The sequence below is a fragment of the Mustelus asterias genome, unplaced genomic scaffold (genome assembly GCF_964213995.1).
Source record: "Mustelus asterias unplaced genomic scaffold, sMusAst1.hap1.1 HAP1_SCAFFOLD_100, whole genome shotgun sequence".
In the NCBI taxonomy this organism is placed as follows: Eukaryota; Metazoa; Chordata; class Chondrichthyes; order Carcharhiniformes; family Triakidae; genus Mustelus; species Mustelus asterias.
Genome location: NW_027590147.1, coordinates 900,508 through 916,684, shown reverse-complemented (window position 1 = coordinate 916,684; position 16,177 = coordinate 900,508). Strand labels below are relative to the sequence as shown.

General features: G+C 46.0%; 1 protein-coding gene across 1 annotated transcript; it reads left to right on the top strand.

The window, feature by feature from the left end:
• Positions 1–1,623: 1,623 nt before the first annotated feature.
• On the top strand, positions 1,624–15,536 carry LOC144484344 (uncharacterized). Its single transcript, XM_078202883.1, has 3 exons — positions 1,624–1,926; positions 10,808–11,052; positions 15,467–15,536. Exons 1-3 carry the CDS (start codon positions 1,624–1,626, stop codon positions 15,534–15,536), a joined length of 618 nt encoding a protein of 205 aa, XP_078059009.1.
• The last annotated feature ends 641 nt before the right edge of the window (positions 15,537–16,177 follow it).

The window sequence follows — 16,177 nt, the reverse complement described above, 5'->3', positions numbered from 1 at the left end:
AATTTCATTCTGCAGTACCTTCCTGAATTGTTCATTCTGTCTCTTTTTCTCGCCACAGTTAGTACTCGGCCTGTTGAGTATTTCCAGCAATTAACAATCAGTCACGTTAGGAAATATTTGGGCAGATATCTAAAAGCTTGGTCAAAGAAGTAGATTTTAAAGAGGAAAGGGAGGTGGACAGCTGTCGAGAGCGAGGAGACCAGAATTAGAGGAGTGGCGATATGTCAGCATTGTGCATCTGGAGGAGATTATAGAGATCATGAGAGTCAAGGCCATGAAGAGATTTGAAAAATCATTTCAAACATTAAGGTGGTGTCTTAACCAGAAGCTTGTGAGGGTAAGATGAGGGTTTCAGTGGACAATGAGATGAGGCAAAGGTGAAGTTTGATGATACTCTGACCAAAATAGGATTCTAATGATGACATGGAAATGTGGTCAGAAACTCATCTTGGGGTCCAGTCTGAGGGAAGGTGGTGGTGTTATTATTCATTCATGGGACGTGGTCACTGCTGGCTGACCAGCATTTATTGCCCATCCCTAATTGCCTGAGGGCAGTTGAGAGTCAAGCACATAGCTGTAGCTCTGGAGTCATGGGTAGGCCAGACGGAGTAAGGATGGCAGATTTCCAAATAGGCTTTTACAACAATGGTTACATGGTCATCGGTAGATTCTTAATTCCAGCTAATTCTTTGTTTATTGAATTCAAATTCCCCCACTTGCCATGGTGGGAGAGAGGGAGAGAGGGCAGTGAGAGCAACTTGCTGTGGTGGGATTCGAACCTGGGTCCCCAGAACATTGGCTGAGTTTCTGGATTAAATAGTCCAGTGACAAGACCACTTGGCCATCAACTCCCCGTAATGGCATTGTCGCTGGACGAGGAGCCAGGAGACCCAGGTCAAGATCTGGGAGCCATTTGAATTCAATGAAAATAAAATTTTAAAAGGCTAATGACAATTGTAGAAACCCACCTTGGTTCACTAAAATCCTTTAGGAAAGGAAATCTGCCATCCTTATTTGGCAATATGGTTAGGGATGGACAATTAACATCGGCCCAGCCAGCAATGCTCACATCCCATTAATTAAAACAAAACACAATGATACAGATTGGTTCTGCCACAGTTGTGAGGAAAAGTCAGCAGCCAGGAATTGGACAATGTCTTCAGATTTCCCAGTTTATTATTGGAGGACTGGTGTCAGACAAATTAAACATCAGGCTGATGTGAAGGGCAGCTTGGAGGTGATGTTCACATATGGCTGCTTCCCCTAGTCATTCTAGACTGCGGAGATTGAGGGTTTGGGAGATTCTGTCACAGTTCCTGTCAAGTTGTACATCTATAAAAAATCTCTACTTCGCTCTGCCTCTCTCACCTCTTTCTCTCTCATCCCATTGCTGTGGCAAGTTTCCTGCCCTCATGTTGGTTCCATAAACCAGCAGATCCATTCCGTTCAATTTTACAAACTGCCTTTGTGATCTTGTGGGTTTTCTCACTCTCTCTTTTTTTCTGTTTTAAATCTCTCAGAATATTTGAAGAGAAGGATATGCAGCCGGGACATTCAAACCCACAGCAGAATCTGACAGAATTACCCAATTTATCGTAACCCGACTATCATTTTACTTTGAACATGGATGAAAAAAGCACCATTCACAGTGGAGAGAAACCGTTTATGTGTGCTGTGTGTGGACAAGGCTACAGTCGATCATCTGGCCTGTCGAAACACAAACGCAGTCACACTGGAAAGAAGTTGTGTAAATGTGGGGACTGTGGGAAGGAATTTAATTTCCCATCTGATCTGGAAATGCATAGACGCTGTCACACCAGGGAAAAGCTGTTTAGCTGCTCCGAGTGTGGGAAGGGATTTAATCGCAATGCGCATCTGCAGCAACACCAGCGCGTTCACACGAGGGAGAGACCATTCACTTGCTCAGTGTGTGAGAAGGGATTTACTAGTTCATCTATCCTGCTGAGACACAAGCAGGTTCATACGGACGAAAGACCTTTCAAATGCGCAGAATGCGGGAAATGCTTTAAAAGTTCGAGGGAACTGGTGAGCCATCAGCTCATTCACTCTGATGAAAGACCGTTCAGGTGCTCTCACTGTGAGGCTGGGTTCAAGCGTTCGTATCAACTCTCTCTCCACCAGCGCACTCACACTGGGGAGAGGCCGTACACCTGCTCCCAGTGTGGGAAGAAATTCACTCAGCCATCCCATCTTCGGTTACACGAACGGGTTCACTCTGGGGAGAAACCATTCACTTGCACTGTCTGTAAGAAGAAATTTGCTCATTCATTCCATATGTTGAAACACCAGCGAGGTCACAAGTAATTGCAATGATTGGATATTATTAATCACATCCAGGATTGAACTGTGTTCATTTGTGGTCTGTTTTTGCTGATGTTACTAACCTCCAGTCCAGTTATACAAGTGCTAATCTCCTGGCTAAAAGTCAAATAAACTGGCTTTGTGTTAAACAATGTGAGTTGCCTGAATATCTGACACAAGTTAATTCCTTCTGAAGGATTCTCCGACTTTCTATCTGCTCCATCCTCACCTCCAAGTGAGAGGAACTCATGGATCTTCTTTGATTGGAAGATCTCAATCTTAGTGACAGTTGCTTCTGCCCTGTCCATCCCATGCACTAGCCCACCGAGCTAAAATACCCCTCATCTGAGTCCTGCATCTGTATCTTTCTCTCGATTCTCCCACCTCCCCTCATGACCTCTGCCCTCAAGACCCACTTCCTGTTCCTTCTATCCTATTCTCGCTGAACTGCTGACTACACAACATCCCCATGTGAGCTTACATTGTTAATGGTTCGCTTCTTTCTTCAGGTATTGTCCCTCTTTCCTTTAAATCTGTTGTCATCTCCCCCCACTCCCCCCAAAATAACAACCACATCACTCCTGCATCAGCCCCTGGTTAAGCAGCACCTTGTTTTAAAGTTTTGATCCTTATTTTCAATCACTGTATGGCCTCGCCCGTCCCTATCTTTGTAATCTTCTCCAGCCCCACAACTCTCAAACATCAGATCATTTCCAATTCTGGCCTCTTGTAGTGACCATATTTCATTTGCTCCACCGATGGTGGCAGTGCTTTCAGCGTCATCACCTGTAAGCTCTGGAAATCCCTCCATAAGCCTCTCTCCCTCTTTCTCCTTCTTTACGATGCTTCTTAAATAGTCGCTTTGTAAGTGCAGAGGATTGCTGTAAAATGAGCCATGCTGCAGAAGCTTTTTCACTTAACATGACAGATACAAGAATAGCAAATTTCAAAGGGAACAACAATTTATTCTGTACGTAAAGAGGTTGCTGATGGGTTGGGAAGTTGACTTTGGCGGAGTCATTGCAATGTGGAATGCCCCAGAGAACAGTTTGTTCCTCCGTGCTTTTGTTTAATTGGAAAATTGAAAGGAGGGAGATGGCAAGTCGCTCACACCAATTGCTGGGAATTGTCGAAAGAATGAACCGCACATGAAGCTCATTCTCAGAAAATAACTGGATGGAACAGCACAAAGAAACATAGAAACATAGAAACCCTACAGTGCAGAAGGAGGCCATTCGGCCCATCGAGTCTGCACCGACCACAATCCCAACCAGGCCCTACCCCCACATATTTACCCGCTAATCCCTCTAACCTACGCATCTCAGAATTCTAAGGGGCAATTTTTAACCTGGCCAATCAACCTAACCCGCACATCTTTGGACTGTGGGAGGAAACCGGAGCACCCGGAGGAAACCCACGCAGACACGAGGAGAATGTGCAAACTCCACACAGACAGTGACCCGAGCCGGGAATCGAACCTGGGACCCTGGAGCTGTGAAGCAGCAGTGCTAACCACTGTGCTACCGTGCTGCCAAAGTGGAATGAAGAACTTCCACTGGTTCTCATGAGTATCAGGAGTAGGTCTCTATTAGCCCCATCGAACCACGGGAGTGTCATATTGGAGACCAAGTGAGGGTAAGAAATTGTGCAAAGGGAGATGTGTTTGGACCCCTGTATAAGGGACCATACACTACAATGGATAAGGTCAGTTGTATTGAATATGCAAACGGGTGGCATGGTGGGGCACAGTGGTTAGCATTGCTGCCTCACAGCGCCAGGGACCCGGGTTCAATTCCTGGCTTGGGTACTATCTATGCGGAGTTTGCACGTTCACCGCGTGTCTGCGTGGATTTCCTCCGGGTGCTCCAGTTTCCTCCCACAGTCCGAAAGACGTGCTGGTTAGATGAATTGGCCATGCTAAATTCTCCCCCAGTGTACCTGAACAGGCACGGAGTGTGGCAACTAGGGGATTTTCACAGCAACTTCATTGCAGTGTTAATATGAGCCTATTTGTGGCACAAATAAAATAATAAACGTTTTTACTAAAAAGTCAAATGGTTTTCTCATAACTCGGTGAAACTCACAGTCCCAGATAACGGAAGAAGCTGAGAAGGATCAGGACTGTTACGTACATGGTGAAGAATATGCTGCGGACCTGGGACAATGATGAAAAAGAAGTGAAAAGTGCACCTGTACCATGGCTATTGTATCAGGAGGACGTTAAGATGGAAGCTCAATCCCCCTCAGCATCTTCATCTGGATGTTATCCAAAACCACATTAGGAAGGGGAATAATATCCAAAATGTCAGACAGGTAACGGAGTATAATGAATGATGCTGCAACAGCTTTTAACACCAGGGTTGTTAATACCATTAATTTAGCCACTCTGAAGATCGGATCTTAACCATACATTTACAACATATGGTCAGGCCCGAAAGTCTCACGTACAAATGATCAATCAAATTATTAAAGAAAGTAAAATTGTATTAAGTGAATCTACTGAATGTATAATGTATGGATCTTGGTTGGTGGAACAAGCCAGAGAGATTATATAGTATATTGCTAAAGGAAGATGCACTGCAGCAATTCACCAAGGCTCCTTAGGCAGCACCTTCCAAAGCCACGACCACTTCCATCTAAAAGGACAAGGACAGAAGATAAAAGCAAAATACTGTCGATTCAGGAATGTGAAACAAAAACAGAATATGGTGGAAAATCTCAGCAGGTCGGACAGCATCTGGGGGGAGAGAATAGACCCAATGCTTTGAGTCCAGATGACCCTTCATCGGAAGGGCAGAAGATACATGGGAATACCACCACCTGCAAGTTCCCTCCAAGCCATTCACCATCCTGAATTGGAAATGTATCACCATTCCTTCACAGTCACCGGGTCATAATCCTGGAATCCCCTCCCTAACGGCATTGTGGGTGAACCCACAGCACGTGGACTGCAGGGTTTCAAGAAGGCAGCTCACCACCACCTTCTCAAGGGCAGCTGAGGATGGGCGATAACTGCTGGCCAGCCAGCACTGCCCATGTCCATGAATCAATTAAAGAAAATGGTTCCCTTGTAGTTAACAGACCAACACCTAAAGGCTGTGCCCACTTATCCATTTAATATGACTATGTGTCAGGGTAGAGAGCTGGTACAGGTGCAGCCAGTGAGACATCAGTGTGAATGGTTCAATAGGAGGAATACTACTCCATTCAATCCAGAGACACTTTCTGATTTTGCTCACTTCTTTGTCATTCTTGTTGAGCCAGTGTGACGGCCTGAGCAATTCAAACCCGATGAGCTGAGTGGGTGTTCACTGCATCACAGATCTGATCTTGTCCCAAAGCCTTTCCACACTGTCTTCACTGGAGTCTGTGAGAGTGAGGTGGGAAGAAAGCTACACCTGCAATTGGTCTGAATCATAGAATCCCTACAGTGCAGAAGGAGGCCATTTGACCCATCGATGTGTACCGACCACAATCCCACCCAGGCCCTATTCCCATAACCCCACATATTTACCCTGCTAATCCCCCTGACACTAAAGGGCAATTTAGCATAGCCAATCAGCCTAGCCCACACATCTTTGGACTGTGGGAGGAAACCAGGGCACCTGGAGGAAACCCACGCAGACACGGGGAGAATGTGCAAACTCCACACAGACAGTGACCCGAGGCCAGAATTGAACCTGGGACCCGTGTGTGTGGAGTTTGCACATTCTCCTCGTGTCTGTGTGGGTTTCCTCCGGGTGTTCCGGTTTCCTCCCTCAGTCCAAAAATGTGCGGGTTAGGTTGATTGGCCATGCTAAAATTGCCCCTTAGTGTCCTGAGATGCGTAGGTTAGAGGGATTAGCGGGTAAATATGTAGGGATAAGGGGGTAGGGGTGGGGTGGGATTGTGGTTGGCGCAGACTCGATGGGCCAAATGGCCTCTTTCTGTACTGTAGGGCTTCTATGATTTCCCTGATGCTGTGAGGCAGTGGTGCTGAACACTGTGCCACTGTGCCGCCCGTTCTCTTGCCCCTCTATCCTGGAGAATGTGAATGTGAAATCTTCTCCTGAGCAGCACAGGAGTGAAGGGGACTTTTAAAGAAAACACTTCAAAACACTCTGAAGCTCTGTTTGAAATGCAGCAACCTTACCAGCGACACATGTATCCAATATTGAAATAAGAAACAGGGTTTTGAACTTTGTGTGTGTAAATCCTTCCCTTCTAACCCAGATAAAATTAATTTACACAATCCATCCCTGTCAATCCAGGATAGGAATTCACAACATTCTCTCCTGTTGACAGGGAGCACCGTGCACACGCACTGCTCCACATTAAACAATGAAAGATGTGTTGGGTTTGCATGGACAGAATATCCTGCAGATGCTTCAAATCTGAAATAAAAATAGTCAAAGCCCCAAATAGTCAACAGGCCCGGCAGCTTCTGTGGAGACAGAAACAGAGTGAAACATACAGTCAAACACCCACATGAATCCGGAGCAGCAGTGGCCCCTCTGCTCCAGCATTTGATAAGATCCTGGCTGATCTGATTGCGACCACAACTCCACTTTCCTGTCTACCCCCAACACCCGCCCCCCCAAAAAAACCCTTAGACTCTCTTGTCAACCAAGAATCCATCCATCCTTTCCATAGCTTTTCTCCCCCTTTTATTTCCCTTTCCCCTTTTCCCATTTTACCTCTCTCCCACCCATTCCCTCTCCCCCTCCCCCCACATCTTCATCTGTCACAGTTGATTTTAGTTTCCCTGCCGTTGGCCATTCACACCCTTTATTCTCTCGATGGACAGCCATTAGCAGCTCTTTACCCGAGTTTCTGTAGCTGTGACTCATTTTTCATTCCCTCACCCTGCAGTGTAAATATCTCCCACTTTCTATGCCTTTTAGCTTTGACAAAGGGTCGTCTGGACTCGAAACGTCCGCTCTTTTCTCTCGTTACAGATGCTGCCAGACCTGCTGAGATTTTCCGCATTTTCTCTTTTGGTTTCAGATTCCAGCATCCGCAGTAATTTGCTTTTATCCATTTAATCAGTCTTGAAAACATTCAATGACTCTGTCTTCACTGCTCTCTGGGGAAGAGAAACCAAAGACCCTCTGAGAGAAAAAAACATTTCAATCTCTCTGTCTCAAACATCTCAAGTCTAGCTCGCTCTCCAGTGCCACACAGAGAAAGCCAGGCCTGTGAAGGAGGGAGAGAGGGAGATGGGGAAGAACAAAATGGAAGGTCTGCAAACTGACAAAATGATTCACGGCTCAATACCAAAGCGAGTGGTAATGGGACAAGTAAAGTCACAAAAGATGTTCTGGATGAGGTGTGAATAGCAGCAGTCTGAATACGAAGTAAATAAAACAAAAGGTGAAGAAAGCAACAACGAAACACAGAACGCGAAGGGGGCAGAGATTGTGGTGTAAAATTGTTGAACTCAGTTTTGTTCCGAAGGTTGTAAGATACCTCTTTCAGTTGCGGGAAATATATTTCCCAGTTCGATGACAGGTCACAGTCAGTCTGTTTCTCTCTCCACAGAGGTTGCCTGACTTGTTGAGTGTTTCCAGCCAAAAGAGAAAATGCTGGAAAATCTCAGCAGGTCTGGCAGCATCGGTAAATAGAGAAAAGAGCTGCCGTTTCGAGTCCAGGTGACTCTCTTGACAAAAGCAACAATTTGCTTTCATTCATGAGTATTTCCAGCGTTTTCTGTTTTATGTCACAGAGAATGTGTAAGAATTGTCACACCCGGAACAGATGTCTCTTCCTCGGGACACTCCAGCTCGGGTCAGGGTGGGGGGATAATGTTCACTGTTGTAGATTTGTGTCTGGCGCGAATAATACCTTAGATTAAACGGAGAAGTTTTTTAAACTGAGGAGAGTAGCTGCATTTGGGCGCTGACTTTAAACAACATTAACAAGCCCGGGCTGCTGGAGAAACATTTTGGGATTTGTGAGCAGTCAGTTCCGGCTGGTTTGAAGTGAAATCCTGTCGGTGCTGCGGCAAATCTGAACTCAAACCAGACAAACTGGAACCGCTGGGTTAGAGATTCCGGGTGTTGGGATGTGGAGGCTGGGGGAGGGGGAGATGGCGGGAAAACTCTGAGCCTGACTTCAGACAGGGTGAGCGGGGTAAAGGGGAGGAATGACAGAGTTAATGTGGGAGTCAGGGACAATAGCAGAAGGTGGGAAGCTCTGGAAAGGAGCAATGGGGTTAAAGGCCATCAAAGAATGCTTTTAAATGAAGATAAAAGCAAAAATACTGCGGGTGCTGGAATCTGAAACAGAATCAGAAAATGCTGCAAATCTCAACAGGGCTCACAGCATCTGTGGAGAGAGAATGGAGTTAATGCTTCCAGTCTGGATGATCACAGATGCTGTCAGACCCGCTGAGGTTTTCCAGCACTTTCTGTTTGTGTTTAACTGAAGGTTCAGCAGGGAAAGAAGCAGCGAGTTCACACACACTGAACCCAGGAGGAGGGGGTGACCCAGGATAAGGTACAGCCACAGCTCAGTGAGGCTCTGCAATGTACCTCAACACATCCACATTGAGAGCGCCAAGGGGGAGGGGAAGGAGAAACTATTTGGGACACAGCAGGAGGTCACCCCTCCCCCCACTCTGTGGTTCCACAGACCCTCCCATACCTGGGCAGGGTTGGCTCAAGGTGCAGGAAGCTGCAAGCTGAGAGGCTGAGCTGTGAATTGGGCGGGGTTGGGGGTTTGAGTGACAGTCCTGGGGCTATTTCAGGACAGGAACCGCCACAGATTCCCTCTTTTTCCTGGGACGTTTCACTGGAGCTGTGTTGGTGAGTGTTTGTAATCTCTATCTCACTGTCTCGGTAATGGGGGTGGGTTGTAGATTTCTGTCAGTGTTAGACTAAATAACCTCTCCTCATGCTGCCAGTTCCAGTCTGCAGACTCTAGTTCTCAGTCCAGTTTGCTGCTCTGTCTCTGTCTCTCTGTACTTTGCTGCAGTGCTCCGCACCCTGAGCAACATCCAGCCCATTGTTATCGCCTGAAAGTGGCAGCAGACTACCATCACTGTGACACAGTGATTAGCACTGCTGCCTCATAGCGCCAGGGTTCGATTCCAGCCCTGGATAGTTGACTGTGTGGAGTTTGCACAGTAAGAAGTCTCACAACACCAGGTTGAAGTCCAATAAGTTTATTTGGAATCAAAGCAAATTACTGCGGACGCTGGAATCTGAAATCAAAAGAGAAAAAGCTGGAAATTTTTCAGCAGGTCTGGTACATCTGTAAGGAGAGAAAAGGGCTGACGTTTCGAGTCCAGATGACCCTTTTTCAAAGCTACTCCTTCAGCGCTCAGAAAGCTCGTGGTTCCAAATAAACCTGTTGGACTTTAACCTGCTGTTGTGAGACTTCTTCCTGCGCCAACCCGAGTCCAACACCGGCATGTCCACCTCATGGATGGAGTTTGCACAATCTCCCTCTGGATGCTCTGGTTTACTCGCACAGCCCAAGGATGTGAGCTGGATTGACCATGTTAAACCTGTCCCTGAGTGTCCCAAGGTGTGGAGGGTCTGATTTGATTTATTATTGTCGCACATTCTGGGATACAGTGAAATTTATTATTTCTTCCGTGCTATACAGAAAAAAAACACAACTTGATAAAGTGCATAGAGGGAAAGGAAAAGAGTAGGGTGCAAAACATAATGTTGCAGTTGCAGAGTGTGTGAAGAGAAAGGTCAGTAGGGGGATTAGCAGGGTAAATGCGTGGGGTTACCGAGATAGAGTGTGTGCCTGAGAAAGATACCCTGTCAGAGAGTCAGTAGAGACTTGATGGGTTGAATGGCCTCTTTCTGCACTGTGAGGATTCTATGATTAGTGAATTACGGTGAACAACTTTTGAATAGAGGGGTTTCTGAGGCGCAAAGCATTGTGGGAATTGTGACCGCCATTAGTCAATGACTGACTCTAAATGTTCAATTGCAGACTGAGGGCAGGTCAGCAACCTGAGCCCTCAATTCTGTTTGTGACTCTCAGAGGCTGCCTGGCCTGATGAATATCTCCAGTATTTATTTTCTTTGTCTCAGATACAGTCTCTACAGAGTTTTGTTTCTGTTTTATTGTTTTAGAGGTTCGAGTTTAGAAGCAGTTAGGAGTCGGTTTGAATCAGGCTGCGTGTTGGATGCAGAACTCGGTTCCTGCCTCCTGTGTGGGTTTTTTTATTGTTGCTTTTTTCTGAGTTCTATTCTCTCTGGGTTCTCTCTCAATCCCCTTTTTTCTGTTTTAAATCAGTTTCACAGGAACTAGAAGGGGACGATTTGCAGTCTGGAAACTGAAAATAAATAGATCAGGATCTGCCAGAGTCACCCAATTTATTGTAACTGATTATCAGTGGATTTTGAACATGGAAGGAAAAAGCACTGTTCACAGTGGAGAGACACTGTACACGTGTTCTGTGTGTGGACGAGGCTTCAGCTGATCATCTGGTCTGGCAAAACATAAATGCAGCCACTCCATGGAAAAACTGCAGAAATGTGAGGACTGTGGGAGGGAATTCAATTACCCATCCCAGCTGGAAACTCATCAGCGCAGTCACAGTGGGGAGAGACCATTCACCTGCTCTGAGTGTGGAAAGGGATTCGTTCTGTCATCCCACCTACTTACACATCAGCGAGTTCACACTGGGGAGAGACCTTTTAAATGCTCTGACTGTTGGAAGTGCTTCAAAAGTTCTGGTGAACTGATGTCCCATCAACGTGTTCACACTGATGAGAGACCATTCAGGTGCCTTTACTGTGGGACTGGGTTCAGGCATTCACATCACCTCACTGTACACCAGCGCACCCACACTGGGGAGAGACCATTCACCTGCTCCGAATGTGGGAAGGGATTCATTCAGTCCTCTAGCCTGCTGAGACACCAGCGCACTCACACTGGGGAAAGACCATTCATCTGCTCCGAGTGTGGAAAGGGATTCACTCAATCATTCCACCTGCTTAAACACCAAAGAATTCACCAGTAACCACAATGATTGGAATCGACTGTTAATACTATCCAGGACTCTAATATGTTAATTGGGTTTGTTTTTGTTGATGTTAATGAACTCCAGTCAGTTATACGGTTTAATATTCTGAATAAAAGTCAAATAAATTAGCTATGTGTTCAGTACTGTGAATCTTTTTAATATCATCAGCACAACTGAATTCCTTTTGAGTTGCTTTCCCTTTGTCCCTCTTCCAGCTTACTTCCCCGCAAGCGCTCATTGGGAATAAAACTCACGATCTTCTTTGTCATTAAGTTTGAGACAATCCAATCAGCTGCATCTCCTGCTTCCCTCCCTTCCCCTAACCCACTGGAACAAACCTCCTCTAACGCTGCCCTTTATCTGAGCTCTGAACTCTCATCTTTCTGCAGTTTCTCTCCCGCCTCCCCTCGCGTCCTCTTAGAGCTCATCTTGTCCATGAGACCCACCTCCTGATCCCTCAATCCTATTCCCACTGAGCTACTGACAACATGACTTCTTCATGTTGGCTGATATTGTCAATAGCTCCCTCTCCTCCAAATCCAATATCGTCACCCACTTCTCTATAAAATATCCTTGACACATGCCCTGTAAACTACCATCCCATCTCCCTTTCCTCTCTAAAGTCCTTGAATGTTTTACCTTCGACATATTGTGAATTGTTTTCCCTTTCTCACAGTGTATGGAAAAGTTTATTTTGCTTGTTCAGAATCTGTGGAATCTTGTGCCTTTATTCACTTAAGTGTCTTAAATATCCACCTTTATCTATTTTGTACAAACTCACCCAAATCTGAAAGCAGTTTAGTGGGAATTGGGTGAACGGAACAGAAGGTGGGTTTCCTGGACAAGATGAGCTGCTGAGAGGAGATGGAATGTTGCAATCCCAGCTGATGTTACTATTGGACAGGAGGGTCCAAGAATAAAACCCTGGCTCAAGTGACCATAACTTTTATCATTTTGTTTTAGAAATGTGGATGAACAGAGTCACTGAATGGCCAATTTACTTTTAGCAAAAATATTTATTAAACTTGAAAAGGTTGACAATAACATGGCTCCGGGCTGGATGCAGGAAGATGGGCTTGGAAAGGACACCTGGGTGTCCTTATTATTTGGGCGGCACGGTAGCACAGTGGTTAGCATTGCTGCTTCACAGCTCCAGGGTCCTGAGTTCGATTCCCGGCTCGGGTCACTGTCTGTGTGGAGTTTGCACATTCTCCTCGTGTCTGCGTGGGTTTCCTCCGGGTGCTCCGGTTTCCTCCCACAGTCCAAAGATGTGCGGGATAGGTTGATTGGCCAGGTTAAAAATTGCCCCTTAGAGTCCTGGGATGTGTAGGTTAGAGGGATTAGCGGGTAAAATATGTGGGGGTAGGGCCTGGGTGGGATTGTGGTCGGTGCAGACTCGATGGGCCGAATGGCCTCCTTCTGCACTGTAGGGTTTCTCTGTTTCTAATAACACACGATTCCTTCATTCCACCCTCCTGCTGCAGTGAACACACAGACACAGTGAGGGAGCTCCCTCTTGTGGTGCTGTGAGGTAATTGGTCTCTATCTGGGAGATCACTGATTTCTCAGACGATGAAAGGATCTTATTGAAGAATTGTGCTGCTGTATTTTTCTTGTTGCCATTATTTTTTATTGTAATATGCTTTAATGCAGATGAACCTATTCACAGACTCGATAACAATCTCAGAAACAGCAACAAGAAAACTTGCAGGCACACACATTTACAGACACAGAGAAACTCACAAATACATATGCAGATATATACTATCTCAGACAAACAGCGACAGGCAAACTGGCAGACACACACAAGCACATTCACAGATGCATGCAGACAAACAGAGACACACAGACATACACACTATCACACACACACACACAAACACAGAGACAGACTGAGACCATGAAGAGTTGGTGTCAATCTCACCCTAATCCACCTGCTTAAATAATAACACCTGCACTAAAATAATAACAGAAGCAAATCTGAAGCTTGGTGTGTGGGTTTTATTGTGAATGAGCGAAAGTACAAATATATCCCCATAGCTTTGAGTTGGAGTGGAATTAATGATTTATCTGCTGCCTGCGATCGCCTTCAACAAATATTAAATTATAGAGATTATAAATTTTGAACAGTAATATCTTATAAAAGAACAAAGAATAATACAGCACAGGAACAGGCCCTTCGGCCCTCCAAGCCCGCGCCGCTCCCTGGTCTAAACTAGACCATTCTTTTGTATCCCTCCATTCCCACTCCATTCATGTGGCTATCGAGATAAGTCTGAAATGTTCCCAGTGTGTCCGCCTCCACCATCCTGCCTGGCATTCCAGGCCCCCACCACCCTCTGTGTAAAATACGTCCTTCTGATATCCGTGTTAAACCTCCCCCCCACCCCCCTCACCTTGAACCTATGACCCCTCGTGAATGTCACCACTGACCTGGGAAAAAGCTTCCCACTGTTCACCCGATCTATGCTTTTCATAATTTTAGACACCTCTATTAGGTCACCCCTCATCCTCCGTCTTTCCAGTGAGAACAACCCCAGTTTACCCAATCTCTCCTCATAACTAAGCCGTTCCATACCAGGCAACATCCTGGTAAACCTCCTCTGCACTCTCTCTAAAGCCTCCACGTCCTTCTGGTAGTGTGGCGACCAGAACTGGACGCAGTATTCCAAATGCGGCCGAACCAACGTTCTATACAACTGCAACATCAGACCCCAACTTTTATACCCTATGCCCCGTCCTATAAAGTCAAGCATGCCATATGCCTTATTCACTACCTTCTCCACTTTTGACGTCACCTTCAAGGATCTGTGGACTTGCACACCTAGGTCCCTCTGCGTGTCTACACCCTTTATGGTTCTGCCAATTATCTTAGAGCTCCCCCCTACGTTAGTTCTACCAAAATGCATCACTTCGCATTTATCTGGATTGAACTCCATCTGCCATTTCTTTGCCCAAATTTCCATCCTAACTATATCCTTCTGTAGCCTCTGACAATGTTCCTCACTATCTGCAAGTCCAGCCATTTTCGTGTCATCCGCAAACTTACTGATCACCCCAGTTACACCTTCTTCCAGATCGTTTATATAAATCACAAACAGCAGAGGTCCCAATACAGAGCCCTGCGGAACACCACTAGTCACAGGCATCAAGCCGGAAAAAGACCCTTCCACTGCCACCCTCTGTCTTCTGTGACCAAGCCAGTTCTCCACCCATCTAGCCACCTCCCCCTTTATCCCATGAGACCCAACCTTTTGCACCAGCCTACCATGAGGGACTTTGTCAAGTGCTTTACTAAAGCCCATACAGACGACATCCACGGCCCTTCCCTCGTCAACCATTCTAGTCACTTCTTCAAAAAACTCCACCAGGTTAGTGAGGCATGACCTCCCTCTCACAAAACCATGCTGACTATCATTAATGAGTTTATTCCTTTCTAAATGCGCATACATCCTATCTCTAAGAACCCTCTCCAACAACTTCCCTACCACGGACATCAAGCTCACCAGCCTATAATTTCCCGGGTTATCCTTCCTACCCTTCTTAAATAACGGGACCACATTAGCTATCCTCCAAGCCTCGGACCCCACCTGTATCCAGTGACGAGACAAAGATTTGCGTCAGAGGCCCAGCGATTTCACCTCTCGTCTCCATGAGCAGCCTTGGATAGATTCCATCAAGCCCTGGGGATTTGTCAGTCTTTACATTCCCTAAAAAACCTAACACTTCCTCCCTTGTAATGGAGATTTTCGCTAACGGGTCAACACTCCCCTCCGAGACACTCCCAGTCAACACATCCCTCTCCTTTGTGAATACCGACGCAAAGTATTCATTTAGGATCTCCCCTACTTCTTTGGGCTCTCAGCATAATTCCCCACTTTTGTCCCTGAGAGGTCCGATTTTTTTCCTTGACAACCCTTTTGTTCCTAACGTATGAATAAAATGCCTTGTGATTCTCCTTAATCCTGTCTGCCAAGGACATTTCGTGACCCCTTTTTGCCCTTCTAATTCCTCGTTTGAGTTCTTTCCTACTTTCTTTGTATTCCTCCAGAGCTCCCTCCATTTTTAGCTGCCTGAACCTAACGTACGCCACTCTTTTCTTTTTGATCAATCCCTCAATTTCCCTGGTTATCCACGGTTCTCGAATCCTACCCTTCCTATCCTTTTTTACAGGCACATGCCTATCCTGAGAACGGAGAATGAAGTGGATGTGACAAAGGCTGGAATACAGACTGGGGAATGAGAATGAAACTGCCATGCAGAGTGAATGTTTCTTGTTGTAGGGAGGGATGGATGGAGGGAGAGAGGGATGGTAAATGGGGATGAATGTGAGAAGCTGAAGACTGCAAGAAACTACAAAAGGTCATGAATGTAGCCCAACCCATCACGCAAACCAGCCTCCAATCCATTGACTCTGTCTACATTTCCCACTGCCTTGGCAAAGCAGCCAGCATAAATAAGGACCCCACGCACCCCGGACATTCTTTCTTCCACCTTTTTCCATCGGGAAAAAGACACAAAAGTCTGAGGTCATGTATCAACCAACTCAAGGACAGCTTCTATCCTGCTACCATCAGACTTTTGACTGGACGTACCTCGCAGCAAGTTGATCTTTCTCTGCACCCTCGCTATGACTTATACACCGCTGACTGTGTGGCCAAATTCCTCTCCAATTCGATTTTCAAGTTTGCCGATGACACCACCATAGTGGGTCAGATCTCAAACAATTAAGAGACAGAGTACAAGAATGGGATAGAGAATCTGGTGAACTGGTGGGGCAACAATAATCTCTCCCTCAATGTCAAAAAAATGAAGGAGATTGTCATCGATTTCAGGAAGCGTAAAGGAGAATATCCCCCTGTCTACATCAATGGGGATGAAGTA

Coding starts and splice junctions, on each gene's coding strand:
- LOC144484344 (XM_078202883.1), top strand. CDS start 1,624: ATGGATGAAAAAAGCACCATTCACAGTGGAGAGAAACCGTTTATGTGT. Junction 1,927..10,807: donor AGAGACCATTCACTTGCTCA/GTGTGTGAGAAG, acceptor CAGAAATGTGAG/GACTGTGGGAGGGAATTCAA. Junction 11,053..15,466: donor ACTGATGAGAGACCATTCAG/GTGCCTTTACTG, acceptor CCTTTTTTACAG/GCACATGCCTATCCTGAGAA.